The sequence below is a fragment of the Protopterus annectens genome, chromosome 8.part1 (genome assembly GCF_019279795.1).
Source record: "Protopterus annectens isolate FY-2018-M chromosome 8.part1, PAN1.0, whole genome shotgun sequence".
Lineage (NCBI taxonomy): Eukaryota > Metazoa > Chordata > Ceratodontiformes > Protopteridae > Protopterus > Protopterus annectens.
In genome coordinates, this window is record NC_056742.1 from 350,331,166 (window position 1) to 350,356,323 (window position 25,158).

Sequence of the window (25,158 nt, forward strand, 5' to 3'; positions counted from 1 at the left end):
GATGTGAAAAGGTGCAGTCTGAATTTTGAAGGCAAATGTGCTTTTTTTTTTTCTTAATGCTGAATCTTGTGGATGTATTGAAAGTTTCTGCATTAGGGGTAGGCAGTGTGTGTGTAGGTGGGCAAGTTATGATTACACTGACAAATAGAGAACATGACAGATCACTAAAATGTGCGTTTGAGTGTTTAAGGTTTAGGGTTACAGTAAGGGTTAAGTTACAGGATAGTGTAAGTGTGTGCTTCTGTATGTGTTGCAAGTCCAAGGTGTAGGGTTGGGGTTAGCATGAATAAGTAAGTTGGAGTAGCAAGGGGCACCTTACTAACTCTGCCCCTAACCACACACCTTACCTTAGGTAACCATTTCCTGTAACACTACCACCAGTTTTCAGACAAATCATGCCCAAAGTTTTTGGCAGGGTTATTGAATTACAACAGATATCCATTTTCCATTTCCAATGTGCCGAGTTTCAATATTTTAGTTGTGGGATGGCTTGACTATCTGATTGTGAGCTGATCTTTCAATTGTCTGAACAAATGCCAAAGATATAAAATTACAGTTAATACTGAAAAGTGCAACAGAACACGAGTGAAAACATGTTTGTCTGAAAACAGTTTAGCTGAATTCAAGGTTTATACTGCATAGGTAAGTAGCATTGTGCAGTAAAAGTGATCCATCCGTCCATCCATAATGTCTTTTTCCCCTTTTTGCAAATGGGATCAGGGTGCCACTTCAACACTGGCAATAATCTAGAGCCAAGGTTTACACCACCGGGTGGCTAGCCCTACCACAGTAGTTCTTCCACACCACACTCTTATGCACACTCACACCTATGGCCAATTTTGAGTGTCCAATCCACCTACTGCATGTCTTTGGAATGTGGTAGGAAACCAACCAAAGCAAGCAAAGGAAACCCACACGAACACAGTAAAATGAATGTTCGACTGAAAAGGTGGCGTTTGTGAAAATGTGCAAGGCTGTGTTACAGAGGTTAACGTGTATGTGCTTATGTTCATGGGTTAGGGCTAGGGCACTCAGCGTTTTGCTTGACTGGTGTGTGGGTGTTGTCTTTTTGTCTTGATTAGTGAAACTATTAGAGAAAGTGTTTCTGGTAACGTAATGTGCAGGGGTAGCGTTAGGGTTAGTACACGAGTAGGGTGATGCATCCTTTTCATCTTACACATGCTAACCCTATACATTACGTTACTAAGAATCCTTTCCCAAACAGCACCAATATTCACACGATACTTTATCTGGGTTTTGTAACTTGGGTTTTGTAACTTGGCTTTACTGACAGTTGAACAGAAGTGGTCAATGTTTTGTGATTTGCTCATTTTTTGTGTCTCATACTTCTGTGCTGTGTCTTAGTATGTCACTCATTTGCGTGTCACTCATCTGTGTGGTCTACCACTAATGCTGCAATTTACATACGTACACATAGATCTTGAAATACTTTGGTGTAGGCATTAGTATGAGTTTATTTTCTTTATATACGATGCACCATATTAGATCTCTTTTCCTGACCACTTTCCACTCACTTTAAAGGTTGCAAGCACCCGTTCCCTTTCTTACTTCTCTCCTAGTACTTCCTTTATTGCAGCTTTTCTAGTTTACCCACTGTTTGTCTACATACTGTTTTGTTTTTATTTGTTCAATTAGTGATCGTAGGTTGGCACCTATAATTTTTTATATTTTCAACATTCCAATGATTTTTCTATTTTCTATATCTCCAATATTCTTGCAATGTAAGCCAGGCTGTGCCTGAAAATAGTCTAATGTGATCAATGTACTACCCTGATAAACTAAATACATAAAATAAATCTCTTCTGGGAAATTCTGGTTCTTTCTTTCTTGCCCTCAAGTTCTCATTTCATTTCACTGTTACCTCTTGCTTCACTTACCAGTTTTTCAAACTTTTGTGGACTACCATTTTCTGGTGTCAAACAGGAGTCTCTTAGATTAGTGCCTAACACTAATTAAGATCTCTGTTATACTCCGAGAATATTTGACTCCGTTCTCTAACAAATAGAGCCTTTGAGATGGTTGGCCAATTTTATCCTGGGAAGAATGCACCATGCTTTCCTTTTTATTTTGTCTTTCTACAAGCAAACACAAATGTCTGTAAGCATTAGCTTTGCCTTGGTGTGATTTACAAAACAGGGTCCATGACATTAAAGTACCAACCAAGGCTTGAAGATGAATTTGGTTTTCACACTTTTTAAGGACAATGCAGTGAAGTCTGTGATGGGGTTCTGCACCCAGAGTTCAAATCCTTAGACATCCAAAGGATCTTGTTCTGCTTCCAAGGCAAGGGTGCCACAATCGGGTTCCTGCCATACTCCTTGCATGATGAAATCCACCATCTTATCCATATGAAATATCACTCAAAGGCAAGGGAAAATACCTCAACACCTCATGAAAAATCTATTAAGAAGCAGGTGGAGAGGGACTAGCCATGTCCTTTTTCTACATTACTTAAAAGAAAATCCACTGAATTTGGGGTTGCCAGGGGGAAATAAATGGAAATCCAGCCTTTCAATCCTTATCTATGTCTGGCTAAGAAGAATCCCATGGGAATCTATGTGCTTCCTTTTGCATAATTTCTTGCCAAGCTCCCTCTCTAATGACTTATTTGGGAAGAAAGAGGCAGAAAATTATTTGGCTCAGACATCCTGTTGCTTTTCTGCCTACTGCAATTAGGCCTTCTGTCCTTCTGGGGGTGAAGTGACAAGAGGCTGAGACACAAGCTGGAAATAAGTCTCAGGTTAGTATGCATAGCACAACAGTCAGAGAGAGATCGACCCACAGTGAAGGCTGACATCAAGCTAAGGATCAACATCGATACCAGTGTCAGCATGAGGAGCACTCATACTACCATTGTCCGTACCAAGGAACCCCACCCCATATCAAAAATCCAGCACCTTGCCCCTCCAACATTAGTACCAGCATCTCTGAAGCACCGGTACCATGTAGAGTGTCTATCAGGTATTGATGTTGATGCTGACATACCCCAGTACCCAAAGGCCAAAAGTACCAACCTTGGCAACACTGCTGACAAAGCAGGTGCCAAATTCAGGCCTGAATCATCAACCCTGAAGTTAAGAACTGAAGAGACAGTCAGTACTGAAACTATTAGTAATAGTGACTAACATGTGATTTGGGTTTTCCCACTTTTTGGGGGTGGCTATCCTATGAATGTCAACTTCTTTCCAATCTAACCCCCAAATTGATTTTCCTTCCCACTCATCTAACACTAAGGAGTTAGCATACAGAGAAACCATTACTTAATTTATTTCATTTGTTTTGCTCTTGAACTTGTTTATGTTTGACTTGTTGCAAAATCACACACTTTCTTCCCTATCATCAGGGAGGTGTAAACCTTAGCTATAAAACAATCACACAGCATGACAGCCCACTTTCAGACCATTCTTGGATATGGCAAATTAAGAAGAACCACATGCATTGGCAGTGGGACATTAGAAATGCAGAAAAGTTGAAAATATGCTGAAAAACTTTTATTTTTTCAGGTTCGGGATGCAGATGTCCATGAACATGGATATTACTTTATTAACACTTGAGAAGCTATAAGTGAAGAAAAAAGGAATGCAATCAGAAAAAGCAAGCAAAACATACCTTACTGGAACAAAAACTAGGCCAGTGTTACATGTAGCAGTAAAACAGTACAGTCAGCACAGTGGGCTAGTGCTCTCGCATCACAACCAGCTTTCAAAACACAAGCAGTGTTTATCTATGTTAATGCAAACAAACTGCATTTACAAAACCTTGGTACTTCACCTAAACATAGAATCACAAAAAAATACCTGAGCTTTTGATTTCCCCACATGTTTCTTCTGGAACAAGAACTGCCTGTTCAGGTTGCTGACATCAATCGTATCTAAATCAAACTAAGAAAAAAAAAAAAAAAAAACAGAGTGGTAATCGATTAACTTTATTAAAATTATTACCCAAGACAAAGGCACACATCCACAATAGAACAGAAAAAAAAACATCAAGACTTCATTTACATGCACTATACATCATGTTAGTTTTCTTTCTAACAAAAGGTCATCACTTAAATCTCACTCCCTCTCTTGATCATTATTATACATGTATTGTTCTCACAAAGTTCTATGTAACTTGCTTTTCCTTTTCTAAAGATCCAATCTCTAGTTCATTTTCAATATTTCAGTTCACAGTTGATTTAGATTTTTATTTTCATTTTTTAGTAATTGATTTTTTACAGCCAAGAGTATTACATTTAGTAAGGATTCACTATGCCTAGGCAATTCAGGTTCAGTTTCCCCAACTACACAGAATAATTTCCTTAGTTACAGACAATTGCTCCCCCAATATTTCAGACAAGAGTACTTTGAAGGGAATTTTTTTTAACTTCTGCCACTCTTTATAGTCTCAAAAGCGTGCTCGTTGTTACTTTTTTCTTTCAGACTACACCCCCAAACTTTTGCTATCTACCCGAGGAAAAATTCTCTGAAGTTTGCCTGTGGTATAAAAATACTTATTCAAACACTTTCAAGCAAAAATTCTCTAATCTTTTCTGCAACTGGAGCTACTTTGGTTTCTGCTCCTTTGTCCTCATTTCTTCATCTGCCCCACAGTGTGCATCCTACTACCAGTCTCAGACACTATCCCCATCACCTCTAGCTCCAGCTGCTCTGCCTTTACTGCCCAAGACTTTTTATACCATACAGTAGTAATCGTCTTACCACGGTTTTGTACATCTTACTTTTCAGCTCCTTTGGCAGTCTTCTGTCATATTACTACAAAAAGTAAAGTCTCTCTCCAGTAAAATCCAGAGTAATACAATAGTCCTCAAGCTAAATTAGAAATGTTGACCATTCTGCAGCCTTATTACACACCCCTCAAACTAAATTCCCAACACACAACTCACGGGTTCTCAGAGCTAGGTCCCAACATTTTGGATTCTATGCCATCCTCACAAAGATGCATTCTCTTACAAAAAATGTCATTCCCAACTAAAATGGTAAATGCCAACGTAATACTTCATATTACATAACCTGATCAAGCCACAAACTCCCACTTACTGACACATTCCTCATTCCCTATGCTTTAAACCCTCTATACTTAAAATTCTTGTCATACTAATACACTGCAAAGGTACATTACACTCTACACCATAAGCAATCTCAGCCACCCGTTTAACCCTCTGTTATACAGTCATATACAAATTAATATACTTATCAATGCGATTCATGTTTTACATACTTGCTCATCTGTCTCTGACTCTACAGAAATTGAACAAATATATGTTTATCTCTATTAGTATATACAATTCCTGTATCTACAACAATTGCATAATTTTATATATATATATATATATATATATATATATATATATATATATATATATATATACACACACACACACACACACACACACACACATACATACATACATACATATAACCCGCGGTGGTGGTGCTGCGGTAGCATTGTCGCCTCACAGTAAGACGCTGTCTGGTTCAATTCTCAGCTAGAGCATCTTCTGCGTGAAGACATGTGTGAATGGGCGTGCCTTCGTTGAAGGTTATGCGTCAGGCCTGGCAAGCCGGTACGTAAAAATGAACTGCCAATCATTAGTGGACCGGAGTTCCGCTGTGGCGACCCCTAACCAGGAAAAGCCGAAAGACACAAACATTAAATATATATATATATATATATATATATATATATATATATATATATATATGTGTGTGTGTGTGTGTGTGTGTGTGCACATAGTTTATCTTTTGTAATATATCTCTCTAATAGTCAAACTGCAATGTTTTGCCAACATGAGACTGAAATTAGTCATTTGTGATCAGTGGTCTAACCCTGGTTAACAAATTTAAACAAATAAATACTAGTCAGTCACATATGCAATTAGATGTCTGATTTGAAAATACAGCACATATTTGCTAATTGAAAACTCCTTGAGCTACCATATATTATGGCAGTTCCCATAAGTACAAGAGTCAAATCTACAGGTTTTGGTCCCAAAAGCTGCCATACAGACTCGGAACAGAACCGTTTATGACAGCCCCAACAGTGAGAGTCTGGACTTGCTTCTTCTGTACATTACCTCCTATTCTCCTAGAAAAAACTGTTGCAAACTCTTATCCTCGAACGATGACAGCTAATGTTTAGAACAAACACTGGCCCCATATTTAATAATCCCAATGCTACCCCCCCCCTCACCCCCAGTAGTGACTTTTTACAAGGTAAGCTTGCCCCTAGGTGTTTCTATTCAAGCAGGCCAAATCAAAATTCTATAATACACCTACAAAGAAAACAATGCAGAAAAAAAAAAAACAATAATAGGGCCTTGCATACTAGTCTGCCTAAAAGAAATATTAAGAATCATAAGCTCTGGGCAGCAACTATAGGCATGCAGAAAATAGTTTCTAAAAAACAGTTTTCAATACAAGGATACAACTGCAACACACTTTTAGTAACTGACAAAGAAAATCCATCGTCAATAACTCAGATTTAACAGGGAGGTTGGCATAATGATTAAGGCATTTACCTTACAGACACAGGGTGCAAGGTTTGATTCTAACATGGATTAACTGACTTCGGCATGAAATGGCCAACGAGGACAGTTAGCCTAGTACTAACCTACAAACAATAAACTGAATAAAACTTGTCTAGATAATCCACAAAACAAATTCAGTGGAACTCTAAACCATAGAGACATCCAAGAAATGACTCTACACCTATTTCACTCAAAAATGTACTGTATTCCTATACATGGGAACTGCTTGGAAATATAAAGTCAAACTATATATTACTATTGACAAAAACAATTTAGTAACATTTACGCCACTAAAATATGACTTTTTGAATGAAATGAAAACTAAGATTATTGATGTATGACAAAATTGTAATATTATGTAAATTGTTACGGACACCTCATGATTTAACTAAGCTGTAATATAGTTAATAACTGACATATAAATTATATATATATATATATATATATATATATATATATATATATATATACACACACACACACATACATACATACAATGCTTAAAAATTTTTGTAGACAGACGCAGAAGTTTCGATACTTATGAAGATATATAACTGTTACAAGATATATAACAGTTATTGTTAAAAAAAAGATATCACATTAAAATATGAGCCTTCTCTTCACAATTTAAACAAAATGAAATAGTTAAGTTGTAAATCTAGGTATCGTGTTGCCTTAGTGTTTTATAAAATACTGAAATTAGATAAAGACTGTATTTAAATAATATGCAAATACAAATTCATGTATACTTATAAGATACTTTTCGTTATAAAACTATTAGATGGCTGGGCTGGGGGGAAGACACTGAAAAGCAGATAAAGAGGGATCGCCTGAATGGTTAGATCATTCAAGGATGACATGTTTTTTCTCATGGAGGGGTTTTGGTGGTTGTTTATCTTATAATGTTTTTAGTTATGTTCTTCTAATATAATTTTATTGGGTGTCTATAATCTGCTGTAATCCTATTGGAAGAAGAAAGAACAAGTCATTCTTTTCAAGTATACACATTTGTACATGGTTACAAGTATATGAATATGGATAAAAACAAAGCCAAAATTAATCCAATTGCAAAATGCATATCTATTAATGTAAATGGTTTAAATAATAGCTGCAAAAGGGGAAGTCTTTACAGATATTTAAAGCTATGTGAAGCACAACTAGTATTTTTACAGGAAACACACCTTAACACAGGAAGACAAATAAAATAAATAAAAATTATACAGTACTAGTAAGTTCCATGTATAGTCAACAACGAAGGGGAGTAGCAATTTTGTGGAAAAAAAACAACTTTAATGCCTAAAATCATAAACACATTTCATGACAACTCAGGAATGTTTTGTCTAGTGACAGTATCTATCAATGAAATGGTATATACATTAGTGAATGTTTATTGGATACCAGGACTAGGAATTAGAGTGGCCAAACACTTAGATGACATTGTACAATATGCTAAGGACAATTTAATCATAGCTGGAGATTTCAAATGCAATATAAAATAAACTGACACAAATACTAAAACTACATGCAAGAGATCACCTTTAACAAAGTTATCCGATTTTGTTGAAACTTTTAATACACTTGACGTAAATGAGTATGCTGTCCCAGATAATTACACATTTTTCTCATAGACATAATACATACTCTAGAATAGATAGAGTAAACATAAAAAGATTTAATCACTAAATTAAATAAAGTCAAGACAATTTCATGTCCATTTTTGGACCATAGCATCATAATCCATTTTTGGACCATAGCATCATAATGATGTTATGTTTCAAGAGAAGGATATAAGTAACAAGAATACCATCCTACATAACAAATCTCAAAGATTTTAAGGAATTTTATATTAAAAAGAGAGACAAGCATTCTTAGATATGAATCTTACAAAAGACGTATCCGAAAAAAAAATATATATATATATATATATATATATATATACATACATACACACACACACATACATATCTATATGGAAGAGTGATGGGACAGGTATAAAAATAAACACAAAAGTGGATAATTTAAAGCTTGACATTCAAAATGGAAACACCAACTTAATAAAAAAACTGGAAGATACTAATAAAAAATACTCGGAGACGCTACATCACAAAACAATGATTAACTTAGAAAAAAAAACTATGTTCCTATTCAATGAACTCTAAAAACCAACAAAGAATACCAAATAGGATTAAAAAAACTATTAAAACGAATCAAATCAAGGAAATACATAATATAGAAACCAAAAAGAAAGTGTCTGATTTAGAAGGAAAACAAGAAGCATTTAGACTATTCTTTCATAAACTTAATAATCAAAATGAGAAAATAGAAACAGATTCAGTATTGAAAGCTTTTCTTAAAAACAAATGTTAAAGTTATGTTATTACAGGAGTAGGTACAACTAATAGATAAACAAATAACAATGACAGAAATTAAAGCTCAAGTAAATAAGCTAAAATTAAAGAAAGTTCACGGTATAGATAATATCACCCCAGAGATGAAAAGAAAGTATATACGAACCAAATAGCAAAATTGATCCAAGAAGAACAAGCCAAGAACCCAGCAAAGCTATAATACACCTCTTTATTGTCACAACAGATAATCCACTCTAAAATAAATCCAATAGTACAGGAACAAGATTAAGCGCTTTCATCCACTGTAACGTGGACTTCCTCAGAATCAAATTAATTAATTAAATGGTTCATTTTAAGGCATTTTTGGCACCAACTTCATATAATATTTAAAGACATATTCCTCGTACTTTTTCTACAAACTATTTCATAGCTATGAACATAGTTTTAAAAACAAATTAATATACAATGCAAATCAAACATTCTTTATCTGTATAATAAGAGTATTAGAAAAAATTATTGAAAAAAATAAAAATACCCTTGTTTTTATAGCGTATTTCCTTTTCATATAAGCATAGTTACTTAGATATGTTGATATGCATAATATATAATGAAATAACAAGCAAACAAAGCCTATGAAAAAAAATAATCTATCACTCTAGTTATAGATATGTCGATTTGAAATATCCAAAACTTCTAAATAGTCTAAAATATGAAATGTATGTTAAAACCTAACAAAACCTAGCAAAAGAATGGCGTTGAATTTAATAGCCTGTTTGGGCTGAATATGAAAGTGCATTCATGCATAATGAAGTGCAGAATATATAAATAAAAACATATGCAGATAGAAAAATGTATAAAAACAAACTCTAAGTATACTATATAAAAATTACAAGGTATAAAAGTACAAATACGAAAAATTTCCAATAAATTACCAATAAATAGCTTCCTATCTATGTGTGTAAAAGTAATGTAATATATATTTCAATAACTCATAATATAATTGTATAAAATATATATAAAAAGTATATACAATAGTAGATAAAAGATGAGATAAAAGATAAAAGATAAAATTCTAAGGTAGAGTATAATGAACGTATTACACCATCTCTTAGGTATATGAAGGATTCAAAATCATGATAAGAAAATACAAAAATAAAAAAATATATATATGTAAAAATCATTATCATAAAACACAAGTATGAATGCGGGAGCTTTACATTAAAAATGGTCTTAACGATATATGTTCATTTAAGCCTGGCTTCGTGGATGCATCAGTTAAATATTTGCCATTTTGCCTCCCTAACAGCTAAATAAGCCTTAAGGTTACCTCCTCTAATGTTGAAAATCACATGTTCTAAAATGGCAAACTTAAAATAATGTTTATTGTCCATCTCTTGTATATGTCGACATAAAGCATTACTACTGTCATTCTTTTTAACTGCATATAAATGTTCATAAATTCGCCTTCTAAATTTCCGTTCAGTTTTACCAATGTAAAAACTACACTGATAACATTTGGCTAGATAAACAATGTTCGTAGCATTGCAATTGCCTCTAACAAACTTTACTCTGGTCCTATTAATATTTTCTAGGATCAAATTTTCATCCTCATTAATTACCTTACAATACTGACAGCTTCCACACTTCCTAGTTCCTCTATTGTTTCTAATATCAATAGTCTGGTCTTTATTCTTTTCAAATAGGGACTTCAAGTTCATACCCATTTTGTATATAAAATTGGGTGTCTCACCGAGTATATCCATTAATTTGGTATCATTGAAAGATACATTCCAATATTTTTTAATAATTTCTTTTATATAGTTTGTCTGTGGAGTGTAATAAATAATGCATGCCCTATTGTACTTTTTGTCTACATTCTGTACTGATGCGTTGCTAACACAAAGGTTGCCCAAAACAGGAGAATATTTAGTCCCCCATAGTTCGATCACATACGTTTTGACCTCATTTATTAAGTAATCAGGATATCCCCTGTCTGAAAATAATTGACTAATAAAATCCATTTCCTTTTTCATTTCATTTGAAGTCATTCTTGCTGCTCGTATGCATTGCCCTTTGAAAATGCTCTTTTTCATTTTCAAGGGGTGAAAACTCGTATATTCTAAATAGTTGTTTGAGAAAGTAGTTTTTCTGTGAATACGAGAAGAAAAGCCATCTTCAGTACTAGACACAAAGGTATCCAAATATGAAATTCCTGTTCTACTAAAATTGTATGTAAATTTCAGGAAAGGACTTGTGTTATTCAAATATTTGACAAATTCATCCAGTGTCTCTGTTTCCTTCCCATAAAATAAATACATCTAGAAATCTAGTGTATAATCTAATGTACTTATAGTATTGACTTTTGAATACATACTTCAAGTTCTTACATGTGTTTCAGGATAAGGATTTTTACATATATACCTTAATGTTTAATATATATATTTTTTTATTTTTGTATTTTCTTATCATCATGATTTTGAATCCTTCATATACCTAAGAGATGGTGTAATACGTTCATTATACTCTGCCTTAGAATTTTATCTTTTATCTCATCTTTTATCTACTATTATATATACATTTTATATACATTTTATACAATTATATTATGAGTTATTGGAATATAATACTTATAATAAATTTATTACATTACTCTTACACACATAGATGGGAAGCTATTTATTGGTAATTTATTGGAAATTTTTTGTATTTGTACTTGTATACCTTGTAATTTTTATATAGTATACTTAGATTTTGTTTTTATACATTTTTCTATCTGCATATGTTTTTATTTATATATTTTGCACTTCATTATGCACGAATGCACTTTCATATTCAGCCCAAACAACAGGCTATTAAATTCAACGCCATTCTTTTGCTAGGTTTTAACATACATTTCATATTTTAGACTATTTAGAAGTTTTGGATATTTCAAATCGACATATCTATAACTAGAGTGATAGATTATTTTTTTTTCATAGGCTTTGTTTGCTTGGTATTTCATTATATATTATGCATATCAACATATCTAAGTAACTATTGCTTATATGAAAAGGAAATACGCTATAAAAACAAGGGCATTTTTATTTTTTTAAATATTTTTTTCTAATACTCTTATTATATAGATAAGGAATGTTTGATTTGCATTGTATATTAATTTGTTTTAAAAACTATGTTCATAGCTATGAAATAGTTTGTAGAAAAAGTATGAGGAATATGTCTTTAAATATTATATGAAGTTGGCTCCAAAAATACCTTAAAATGAACCATTTAATTAATTAAATTGATTCTGAGGAAGTCCACGTTACAGTGGATGAAAGCGCTTAATAGTGTTCCTGTACTATTGGATTTATTTTCGAGTGGATTATGTGTTGTGACAATAAAGAGGTGTATTATAGCTTCACTGGGTTCTTGGCTCGTTCTTCTTGGATCACCCCAGAGATGTTTAAACTACTATCTAATGAGGCTTTGCTGTTGTTATTGAATGTCTTTACATCAGTTAAAAATGGTAAAGACATCCCCTCCTTCTTGAAAGTACATGCTAATATGACCAATTCTGAAACAAAGTAAAGATCCCAGTGAATGTTCATTATACAGACCAATTTCACTTCTTAAATATAAAATTTTTATGGCAATACATGCTGCTGAAAAAAAACACTTTCATCCTCTATCAGAAATGGTATTAACAGGTTTTATAAAAGATAGGAACACTTATGACAACATTAAAAGAATTCTTTCATTAACCGATTATATAAATGTTACAAAAAACAAAATGAATGCTATTAGACATAAATAGTGCATTTGATTCAGTGAACTGGGATTATCTATGGCTAGTTTTAGAAGAATATGATAAGCCGCGGTGGTGCAGCGGTTAGCGTTGTTGTCTCACAGTAAGAGGTTCTCCCGTTAGATTCTCGGCTGGAGCGCCTTCTGTGTGGAGTCTGCATATCCTCCCCATGGTCGAGTGACGTTAAAGACATGCAGGTAGGTGCAATCGTGAATTGGGGTGCCTTCGTTGAAGGTTGGGCGTCCGGCTGGCAACTCGGCCCCGTAAAAATCCACTGCCAATCATGAGCGGACCGGAGTTACGCTGTGGCGACCCCTAACAGGGAAAAGCCAAAAGTCTTTTTAGTTTTAGAAGAATATGGCTTCTCAAACAACTTTACCTTGTTAATAAAATCATTATATGAAAAATCATTGGCTTATATAAAACTGGGATCTTGTCTTATCTAAATCTATTAAAATAAGAAAGGGCACAACGCAAGGCTGTCCTCTTTCCCTGTTATTATTTGTACTAGTCTCTGAAATCTTATCAAATAATATACGTATGAATAAAAAGATTGAAGGAATACAATTAGACAACAGCCTAAACTTTTTGCTGATGATAAATTAAATTACTTTAAAGAATAAGAATAGCTCCTTAAAAGCATTATGGGACACCATTCAAAACTTTCAAAAAAATTCAGGTCTTAAATTTAATGAAAACAAAAAATTATTGCTTATAAATACTAATAAAAAAGATCTAAATAAAAAAATCCCATAAATGCATCCCCACCAATAATACAATCAAATACTTGGGAATTATAAAATCTAGATACTAGTGAAACAAGTCATAAAGAGATCTTAAATAATATTAAAAATAAATACAACGATGGAATAAATTCTTTTCAATGGAAGAAAGGCTCTATATAATTAAAATTATCATATTTCTAAAAATTCTATATGTCATACAAGCTTGTTCTTTGTCACCAGCAAAATCGTACCTGAAAGAATTAAATGATTTAATAATAGGATTCCTGTGGTATCCAAAAAAGCCAAGGACAGCTATGAAATATCATCTAGATGAATGGGATAGGAGTGGCATAGGTTTACCACACATAGAAGTATATTTACATTCATCTGTTATAAAAACAATATCATTATGGCTAAATACAAAATATACATCAAAATGGAAGCTAGTTCATGAGAAAATCTGGCTAAAATCGGGATTTATATTTACAAATAAATATACTGATTTCATATCAAACAATTTTCTATGGCTGAAGAAGGAATATATGATGATACATAAACATAAAACATAACTTCCAAATACATCACTTATATACATTACAATTTTTCAAAAATCACATTAGCATTCCTGATATTAAAGCATGGTCATTTCTACTACATCCAGTAGCATAGACACAAGGCAATATAATAACATTTGATATAGAAGTAGTCAAAATGATTAAAGAAAAGGGATTAATATATTGGCATCAACTGATAAACTCTGGAAAACTTCTGTCAACAAACCAAATGAAAAGGAAATTAAATCATCAGCCACTAACAGTGGTGTAAGTGGTAAAACAACCCAGTTATAAGCTGCTCACAGACCACCTCCCAAACCCAGGAACCGTGGAAAACAGTTCATGGCTACATATACAAGAATTAAGACAATATATATTAAGCAAGCAAGAAACAATGCAACCATCAATAAGACAGAATGTTCCTAATTTCATATAGCATATACTATTAATGAATCAACCCATTAATGGAAAGGGATACTTATCTATTTATAAAAAAATAAAAATCTATAACAAATGACAAAATATGGGACTATTATAGATCAGTTAATGGGCAAGTACCAAATGAGAGAGAGAAAAAATTAATTCTTCTCTCTCCAAAGCAGACATCACTTTCATTACACTGGAAAAACTCTTTGCATGGCAATTCATACACAGATCTTATGTAACCCCTCATAAAATGGAACTTATGTTTAAGAAAAATATTGGCCGTTGGAGATGTGATTCAACAATAAAAAGCAGACTGGCAACATATGTTCTACGAATGCCATTTGATTAAACCTTACTGGGATAAAATAAATTATTTTCTGAAAATGGTATTCAACGACAAATTCCAGATTTCTAAATCTCTTATTGTGTTTAAAGTACCTGTACCTGACTGTGTACCAAGAACAAAATATGTAATCGTTTGGACTCTCCTATTCATTGCAAGAAAGAACATTACATCAAACTGGAAATCCAAAGCTTCTCCAACTTTTAAGCAATACAGGAATATGGCGTCAGCAGTATCGCAATTGGAAATATACATTATTAAAGGAAGAACTGAACGAACTACATCATATATAGCATGGCAAAAAGGAACTGAAATGTAGGAGAGCAGCAAATTATAATAGTGAAAGAATTGTATAGAAAGTCGATTATATGTCAACAATAGACACCCTTGTAAATACTTTATTTTGGTTTTAATGTTGATAATCTATTTACTGCTTTTAGCTAACCTGCTTAAATAATTTGTAAATACTTCACTGTAAATAACTTGTATACGTTTTTCTTTTTGAAAATGAAGAAAAATATTTTCAAAAATATCATGTCAAAATAACAAACAGGTCCACATAAACAGGATTAAAACAGCCCATCACAGCTGTTCCCTATATGCAACAAGACGACCTGGAATCAAAGAATGTACAAGACAGATGGGCCATGCGGCCATTTACACCTTGCCAATGCTCACCTATACACCTTACTTCTTTTTTAAAAAGATCAACTGGCCAGTCATACTGGGGGGTGAGTTAATGAATACCTAAACAACTGTTGAATATTTTTTTTTTAGTTAAAGGAAAGCAATAAGCTGGAGAGGTAGTTTGTACTAGAGAAGGTGCAGACATTGCATGATAAATCTGCATCCCCAGTGTAATTTATCTGAAGTATGTGCAGATCGTTGATTTGAGTGATCGCTGGACTGTTTAATTTGTGGAGAAATAAGAGGTTTTGGCCTGTCAGCTCCTTAAAGTCCCAGAAAACAATTCACAGGTCAACTCTAAGGATCCCATATGACTTGTAATGCAGGAACAAAGACTAGCCTCTCTTGATAACTTGCGTCCTTTAGTATAACAGATTTTTTCCCCGTTATCTTTAGAGTCTCTCTAGCTGCTTGATATGTTTAGTAAGATACATTCAAAAGGAGATGTCGTATTTTATATTGGCCTGATCAGTACATAATACAGACAGGTAAGAGCTCTGGATCTGGAGGAAATGATCTTTGTGATCTGTTGTGTAGGACAGAAAGATTTCCTGACCACTGCTGCAACATAATGACCAAAAAAGAGGGAGTTATCCACCTATGTTCCAATGTATCTCACAGCATATCCATTTTGGAGTGGGGTGGTTTTGACACTATAAGCTAGATTGGGGGGTTGTTTGCCAAACACAATAACACTGCATTTTTTAAAGCATTTGTTTTAGTCCATTTTCAGCAAACCAGTGAGTAACATGTGCAAGTTCACTTTGTAGCATCTACACATCAGAATAGAATTTAGTAGAATAGGCAGTTTACAGTGGTCTGCAAATGTGATTAACAAGAGTTCCTGTTTTTTTTTTTTGTTTTGAGATCATAGAAGCATATATCCAATAGTAGCAATCCCATCCATCATAGAGCCCATGGTATCCCATTGGTTACTTTCATACTCTCAGATGAGACACATGCCACCTTCACAATGGGGGTTCTGTCCCTCAGTCAATTAGCCATCCATCTAACTACATAGGGATCAATCTGAAGTGCATTCATCTTGTTGATAATGCTGGCGTGGTATAGTATCAAAATGCTTGGCAAGGTCAAGGTATTCTATATGAACATCGGTCCCACTGTCCATGGCGTGCATGACCCTCAAAGATTCATTAGACAAAATGTCATTGGGGTTAATTTTTATACAACTTTTTCTAAATATCACAGCTTATCAGGTCCATCACGACTCATTCCTAGGTGCAGAAGAGGCTGTTCAGGCAAATGGGTCTGTAATTTCCAGCTCTGTGGTGAGGCCACTCTTGTGAAAAGGCATTGCAAATGCTGTGCACCAAGCCTCAGGGACAAAGCCAGTAGATGCATAACTGTAGCAGCAGGTCCACCAGCACAGGTTTAGTGCTGTTCATCAGACAGCCTACTATATTACCAGGTCCCATTGAAGATATACTTTTGTTTGCTTTGGAAAGTTCTCTGGAGTGAAATCTGCCCTGAATTTATTTACCAGTACCATTTGGGATATTCACTGGATAAGCAAACAGTAGTGTCATTTCAATAAGTTCAGGGCAATAATGGGTAGTATTTTGTAAATCAGTGATGCAACTAAATAATGATTTGTAATTATCCTTAGCTTACAAGGCCAGTTTATGTTCAAGGAAAGACATATTTTTCCAGATGTTATTTTTCAGTACCTTAGATGACCCTCTGATCTTGACCTTGATTTGTGAGTCTTTAGTTTTGCTATATAGTCTAATGTGCTTTCCTCTTTTACCATAATGTTTCTTTATGAATGTGGGCCACCAGGCTTGGTTTGCCATTTCCCTTTTTCTTCAGTTTTGTTAGGGACTGAAAAAGTTAAAAGTCAGTGCAGAATTTCTTTGCATAACTACTAGCCACGTCAACATTTTACGGGATACAGTTAAACTTGAATGTTGAGACTTCATCATAGAGTTGTTTGTAAGTATGAATTCTTTGAAAAATGTGATATTTGCATCTGCTGGTTTAGGGATTTTGAAAGAGATGGTTACTAATATGTGGTGAAGTTTGACTTTGGAGGAGTATACTAGTGGAAGTAAATATCGTGGGAAGAAATAGCCAGGGAACTGTTATAACTAATAGGCCCTAGGGCCGATAGCCTAGTACCAACCTATGAATAGTGGATTTAGCTGTCTTATTTCCAAGGACCAGTCAAGAACATTTTGTCCTTTAGTGGGCTCTCTGACAATTTGATCCAGGTCACTTTTGTTTAGAAACTGAGGAATGTCTGAATATAGCCTCCATCTGAGTTATAGGTCTCAGAGTTTATCAATGGGTAGTTAAATTTAGTCTTCCAGGATGATGGACTTTTTGTGTATAGGAAGTTTATCCAATATTCTTAAGAAATGGATAGGATTTTCAGAAAGGTCACTAAGGGGGTCCTGTAATATGCTATGCTCAGATAGTTGGTTTTATTTATAGAAAGCTGAATCTCAATACATTTGGTTTGTGGTTCTCTGAGAATATGCCTTGAGATAATGGAGTCATTAATAACTATGAATACTCCCAACACGGTTTACATCAGGTTTAAAGGCATTGTAAACGCAAAACCCTGGTATGGGGGCTGCTGCCTAAAGGTACTATGGGGTAGCAAAGACTGTCAGTATGTGGAAGCCCTGGGGTGAGAGGCGCAGGCCTGTTTATCCCATACTGACACATACTTGCTCCTACTCAACTAACACTGGTTACTGAGCCAATTGTTGAAATCAAAAACTTTTACGTGTACCTTGGCATCACTCTTGACAAAGGTAGGATTCCATTCAATACCAGAATCTTTCCTGCATTTGTGAAATGCATGGAGAGCTTGAAGATGTCTCTCTCAGGATTTTACATGCCAGGTCATTTATATCCTCAATGACTACCAGCATCTCATAATTATATTTGTTCATCTTTAAGGGTCTTGATGGTCTTTGAGATGTCATAAATCTTGGCACCAGAAAGACAATTCACCATCACCCCATTTTTGTCCAGCCTACATTTTTGGTTTGAACATGCTCAGTTAATGCTATAACAAAAAAGAGATTTCCAGTTTGACTAAACTGACCATCTGAGCACCAGAATAATATGCCAATAAAAACATCAAAAACAAAGCATATGAGATTTGGGAGAAATTAAAAGGTGATTTTTTAAATACAGCACACAATGATTGAAACTGTAGACTCATTTAAGGACCTGGGTATATGGGTAGATCCAGCTAGGTGTTTTTCTAATCATAATCAATTTGTTAATGATGGTTACAGAACTATAGACTATATAAAAAGATTTATAAAGTCTAGGAAATCACAAATGATGAAGTCACTGTTAGTTACATCAGACCTAAACTTGCATATGAAATGAATATGGAAACCTCATAAGAAAACAAGAATGAGTAAACTGGAGAGAGTACAGTGGAAATATATCAAGAGCATCCATGGATGTGAAAATTTAAGTTATTATGAAAGACTAAAATATCTGAACTTGTACAGTGTCTCTTATAGATACCCAAGAGGAGATTAATTCAGGTATATAGGTAATTTAGAGACAACTACCTCTGGGAATGTTTGGGGTTATCAAAAAGTAATATAGAGTCAGACAACCTGTGTAGAAGATTCTACAGGAATGAGAACTGTACTAATTGGTTCTCAGACAGCAGCTGATGCATGGAACAGACTACCAAATTACATTAAAGCAAGCACTAGTTTAGAGAGTTTTAAGAGCAGCCTAGACGCTTTTTGTAGGTGTTTTGGTACATTAGCAGGGTAGAAGGGCATTAATACACGTGCTTGAAATATCTACATACATGTGTGTTTGTATTCAATGTCAAAGCCCTAAGGCTATCAGAGCACAGAATAGCAATGTGGAGAAATCTTAACATTCTAAGTACACAAGTACCCACCAGACTAAAGTTGAAAGGAGTTTCAGAATTCTGTGGCATCATATAACCTAGCCTGGACTAGACATTAACACGGGCTTCAAACCACACTCTGAAAGAAGGATAAATGCTTAACAAGAGAGCCCCTGTCCAACATATCTAGACAACTGGAAGAGTGGTATGCAAGGATCTGTGAACCTTGGGTAGCAAGTAAAACATTAAGGACTGGTGAATTCCCAACCTGCAGTTCACATGTCAAAAACAGAAATAACCCCTTATTTGCAGAATGTAAAATACGTCAGTTTCTTGCTTAAATTGACCAGAAGGATGATATGGAAGTTTAGAACAGAACATGGAGTTCTTCAACTTTGCGTGCGCTTCACAGTTATAGGCATTCCTATTCCAAACCACCACGCCTGCATCCTAACCAGTACCAGTAATAAAAACACTTTAGAGTGTAATGCTTTTAAAAGCTGCCTTTTATATTTTATTTTGTTAAGGTTATAACCACAATGAGTTAACCTGCAAATCAAAAGTGATTGTCAAACAACTACGGTGGAATGTGCCACATTACATCCCAGTAAACTTTCCCATATTTCTTGCAACAAAAAGTGACAGAATTTGACAACCATCTGGAAAGATGTCGAAGTGCAATACCTTAAGTGCACTTGTAGGCAGTGAAGTAAAATGATCACTGCTGCAATATTATTCATTATGCATACTAGATGCAGGTAGAAATCCAACCTTCTAATCAGACTTCCACAGCTTTCCACTGCTGCCTAGGAATAAGGAACTCAGTCTGACATATGGTTATAATGAGAAAGCAGGCAAAATCATTTTCAATCACTTTTTTTTTTGTAAAGATTACCAACAAATGTGCCCAGTACAGGATATATGCTCCCTCCTGGTCCTTAGTCTTAAGATGCCTGGAGAATCTCAGCAATTCAATTCACGATCTAGCATAAGGAGAGGCCAAAGCACCAAAGCTTGATAAAGGCCCAGAGGGGTATTAACAGTGCTGTTGTAAGGTATTAACCGCTTTACATTAGCAACAAATGAAACAAGACAGAAGTAAATTAGGTCTAGGGCTCCTCTTTCAGACACCTTCCTTCCTCCACCCAAAGACCATCCCGGAGAAAATGAAAAGGAGAGAAGGCCATTCTTATGAGGAAGATAGGAAGAAGTTTGTACTGCAGCAATGGCTCTACTACTGAAACATATATAAGTTATACTTACCATTGCATTAGACATACTTTGAGAATTCAGTCATGGCTAATCTTTAGGACTCTTGCACCACATACATGGCAGATAAAAGATTATTAGGTTACTCTAGCACCTCCTTCTATATGCACCTCCCTTCTCCCCTTCCAGTTTCTGATCAAAATTAAATGCATACATATACAGAAAGCTAAACCTTCCCAATACACAGAAGGGTGGGACAGTTAATGAAGTCTGAATTCTCCAAGCAGAACTAATATTAACTTTTGTATCCAAGTAGACCAAGACTTCATTAAGTGTTAGAGCAGAGTTCTCTAGCAGATTCTCCCAGGCAGCTGGCCTAGTGAAACACAGCCTTTATCGCTACCAGCACACAAATAGCATCCACAAATGCTTTACAGAAAGAGGCAGTTGAGACAACAACTCTGGTTGAATGAGACCTCAGTAACTCCAGGAAGTAATTTCCATACTTGTATACAAAGAAAATACACCACGAACACCAATGGGTCACTCATAGCTTAGCGATATTCCTCCACATTTCTGCGAAATAAAGGAAACTGAGAGGATCATACTTTCTGAAAGCGTTGTTCTTTTCCATATACTGCCTAAACCATATGTGGACATCCATGTATTGTAAGGAATCCATCCTAAACCATATGTGGACATCCATGTACTGCAAGGAATCCACCCATCCTTTTTTCCCCATTTCAGAACATGGGGTTGGTGTGTCGTGTCACATCACGCATACCCCCGATACTGCAGGAGATGTTCCCCCATAGTTAGCAAACTCTGCAAACAAAATGGAAGCTGTGACGCCCGATTAACACCGAACTCTGTAACAACCTTTGCCACAAAGCAGGAACGGATTCTCCAATAATCCCCAGATGGGGGATTTGTCAACCAATGCTTTCATCTCAAGAGATCCTTTTAACTGAAATAACAGCTACCTAGAAAGGGTCCTCCATATTAAAAACTCCACTCTACTAAGTCCGCTTGTTTAAATAAAAGAACAGCCAGCTCCTCTAACACAAAGTGTAAGACTCCATGGTTGGAAGGGGCTCCCTAACAGGAGGGAGCAAGAGAAAAGCACCATTACAAAAAGCCATCATAAGCGAAACTAAAGATGACAAATTCTGCCCAGTATGAGAGATGGATAGGACAACCAAATGTCACCCATCTGAATTAAAAACTGAATGAACACAGAAACAGATTTTTTTTTCTTATTTACATTTGGACTCCTTGCACCTGACCATCAATTGCTCTGGGCCAGAAAGAAGAAATAAGCACCTGAGGCTGGTGTGTGTCTGTGTGTTGCTAAAGGAGGTTCCACCTGAAATTTCCTCAACAGTGGGACCCCACATCTGTCTGGGTCAAAACAGGGCTATTAAATTATCACAGCCCTGTGAAGCCTGGCCTTCTGGATGAATTTCATCATCTATGGAAATGGGGAGGCAAGAAATAACCTCCGAGCCATCCACAGACTACAGCATCCTTGCAGATGTTGAAACAGAAATGGGAACTAGTGAGAAATTTTCCTGATATCTGGCAATAATGGAAGAGGAAAAACATGAAAGACCAGCCCCCCCACCCCACCACTTCAGAAACAATGTCCTGCCAGTGGTCACATTAAGTGATTATTCAAAGGGTAGCTGCCTATCCAAGGAATATGCATGGTAATTGGAAAATATGGCAGGCTGAGTTTGCACTCTTCCCCTGCTTCTCATCAACAGGACAGAGCCTTAATCTTTTTAGTTTGAGGACATATCAGACTACTGCTAAACTGAATAAATTAAGCATCAATACTTCCATGGAATGACCGTCCTTTACGGCATTAAGACTGGAGAGTTAGCAAAATTGTTCACAACTCCAGAATGCTGACATGCAAGGGCAACTCATGGATAGGCCATATTCCCTAGATCATCTGTCTACTGTAATTTCCCACTAAGGCAGTGGGATCTGTAGTAACTGTACTCAAAGACTGTCCAACTGATGCCACACCAGAACACTGCACTGTCATGTACATGCAATACCAACTTGTTCCTCTGAAAGGTTCCAATGCTGTGACAGAGTTCATAGTCTCTACTGCAAGATTGCTGTGCAGTCTGCCATAAGACTTGACTAGGGCCACTGGGCTATAACTCCCAAAACACAAAGACAAGAACCTGTTGCTACCAAACACTGAAATCAGTGACGTGACCAACTGCAGAGTGGTTTGTACCTTGTCCATGGGAAAATAAACTTGACCCTTTCTGTTACTGGATTACAGTCCCTGTGAACAGGATATCCACAATTTCAGACAGTGATCATGATTCCCTACAAGGAAAACAGCTGAAGCAGCAGATCCCTGGTACTGAATGAGATTGTACCCTCAAGGACAATACTAGAAGCTGACTGCCTGCTGCCGGAGTAAATAAAAACTCAGACTCTCCTCAAAAACAGATATGTTGGGGCGAACTCTATGCATTTGGTGAACATCTGGGGGCCAAGACTACAGAAACAGGGACCAGAATCGCTGGCGACTAGCCACTAAGCTAATCTAAAGCACAGGAATATCCTGGATGCTTTGGCAATACTAATATGCATCTTAGCATACTGGAAGAAGAAAGAAATCCCATTCAGTCTCCACTTGATAACATAAAAGCAAGGAAATGTTGCATCACCGTAAGGAATAACTCACTTTGGATAGTCCAGAGAGTTTTCTTTAGCATAAAAAAGAACATGGAATAAAATTTCTGCCCCACTGGTGGGACGAGACCTCCTGAGCAATTCTTCCTGCAAGGAAGCTGTTGCTCCTCCTGCACACTGGATTTTCTGGTGAGGTAGATCATCAAGCAAGGGGTAGAGATGGATTTTTTGGTCTGAACCTAAATAGACGTATCCATTTTGGATTATTTCCCTTATCCATCCAAGCCTGCAAATCTCAGACCAGAGAGACAGTTAACACTAACCTCCAATGGAGGATGTTCAGAGTGGGAGTCAAGAACACAAAGATCCACTTTTAGAAGGCCCTTGTTGTCTTTGAGAATACAGAGGATCCAGCCCACAGACCAACAATACTGTTGGTGTCTTATTTAAGAAAGGAGGAGTGACCTGATCCAGACACGATGCAGAGGGCTAAAATAATGGTAAAAATTATTTCTTCAATTCCACAGGTCCTAGGGAAACACTGCTGGCAAAAATGAAAGATGACTCCAGCAGCAGAAAAGCTTACCCCTTCTCCTACCTACCCTGGAGTGGCTGGTCAATTTCAGGCCCAAACAACAAAGTTCTCCTAAAAGGTGCATCCATGAAAGTGGCTTTAGTGTCCTCAGTAAAGGTAAGAAGACAAACAAGAATGCCAGTATCAAACTGTCAGACTGCCACACTGGCAGCTCCTGCTGCAGTGGTCAGTGTTACCTGCACTGTAAGGAAGTTGATCATGGAAGACAGCAAAACCTGACTAATAAGCTTCTCTTTGGCAAATCCACCAAAAAGGTTTTCGGTGGCATGCATCATTTTGTCCGAAACAGCCCTCTGAAAACAAAGCATGTGCATGAGAAAATTCAGAGCCTAGCTGATCAATTAAAGGATGCAAACATCCACTTCCCTAACCTGTCCAGAGCCCCAGACTCCTTACCAGGGGATAGAAACAAACTGAAGAGTGTAATTCCTCCTCAAAGCAGGTAGAGAGAGACATATTTGGATGAGAAATCTGCCCCAATGGCACAGATTGGCAGGGGTCTAAAAATTATTTTCAATGTTCCTGGACATACGGTCACAGTTTCTGGGATATTCATCCCCAGTATTAGCAGCCAAAAAACAGTACACTCAGGAAGAATGCTGGTGAGAAGAACAGGCAGAATCAAGTCACTTCTGCAAAGATAACACTTTGATGCTCCATTCCCTCTCTCTGTCATGACTTGTAAAACAATTCTAAAACACACCAAACACTTTATTGCAAAGCATTCGGGTCTACACCCTTCATCAGTACAAATCAATTAAATGCATTCAAAATTTAAATAGGAGATAAAAAATAAGCCACATGCTTCAGCCAACCTATCACACTAATTGACAAACAAAACTCAAAGGAACTCTTCTAATAATAAAATATTGAAAATAAATATTATTACTTACTTGTATTCTCTTCTAAACATTTGTATACATATATTCTCTTCTAAACATTTGTATACATAGAATTATGCATGTAAAATATACACACTTAAATACAAGCACATATATACACACACTCAGTTATACATACACACTCTCCCTCACACACAAACATGCATACATATATATGTGGACACAAATATATATATATATATATATATATATATATATATATATATATATATATATATATATATATATATATATATATATATATATATATATATATATATATATATATACACATATACACACACACATATACATTCTCTCAGTCTCATCTATCATATTAAAATCTAACATAGTTTTTCTCTTCGTCTTTTCATTAACACTGGTTTTAAACTAACCGCATTATTCAAGCCAGGACTCATGTCCGCCTGTAGTCTAATGATCCATTCATACTCAATTCCAACAGATTATTCATATCACCCTTCCTTAAATTCATTTGTACCATGTCTAATGCCCTAAACCTAAATTTATGCTGTTCACCT

The 25,158-nt window shown here is 35.6% G+C and overlaps 1 protein-coding gene across 1 annotated transcript in view; it reads right to left on the reverse strand.

Annotated features, from left to right (window-relative positions):
• Positions 1-25,158, reverse strand: part of UBA2 (ubiquitin like modifier activating enzyme 2) — a 985,116-nt gene that overhangs the window by 924,413 nt on the left and 35,545 nt on the right. Inside the window, exon 2 of the mRNA XM_044081921.1 lies at positions 3,819-3,902. Coding sequence (XP_043937856.1) covers positions 3,819-3,902 — 84 coding nt within the window. The remainder of the gene's footprint in view (positions 1-3,818; positions 3,903-25,158) is intronic.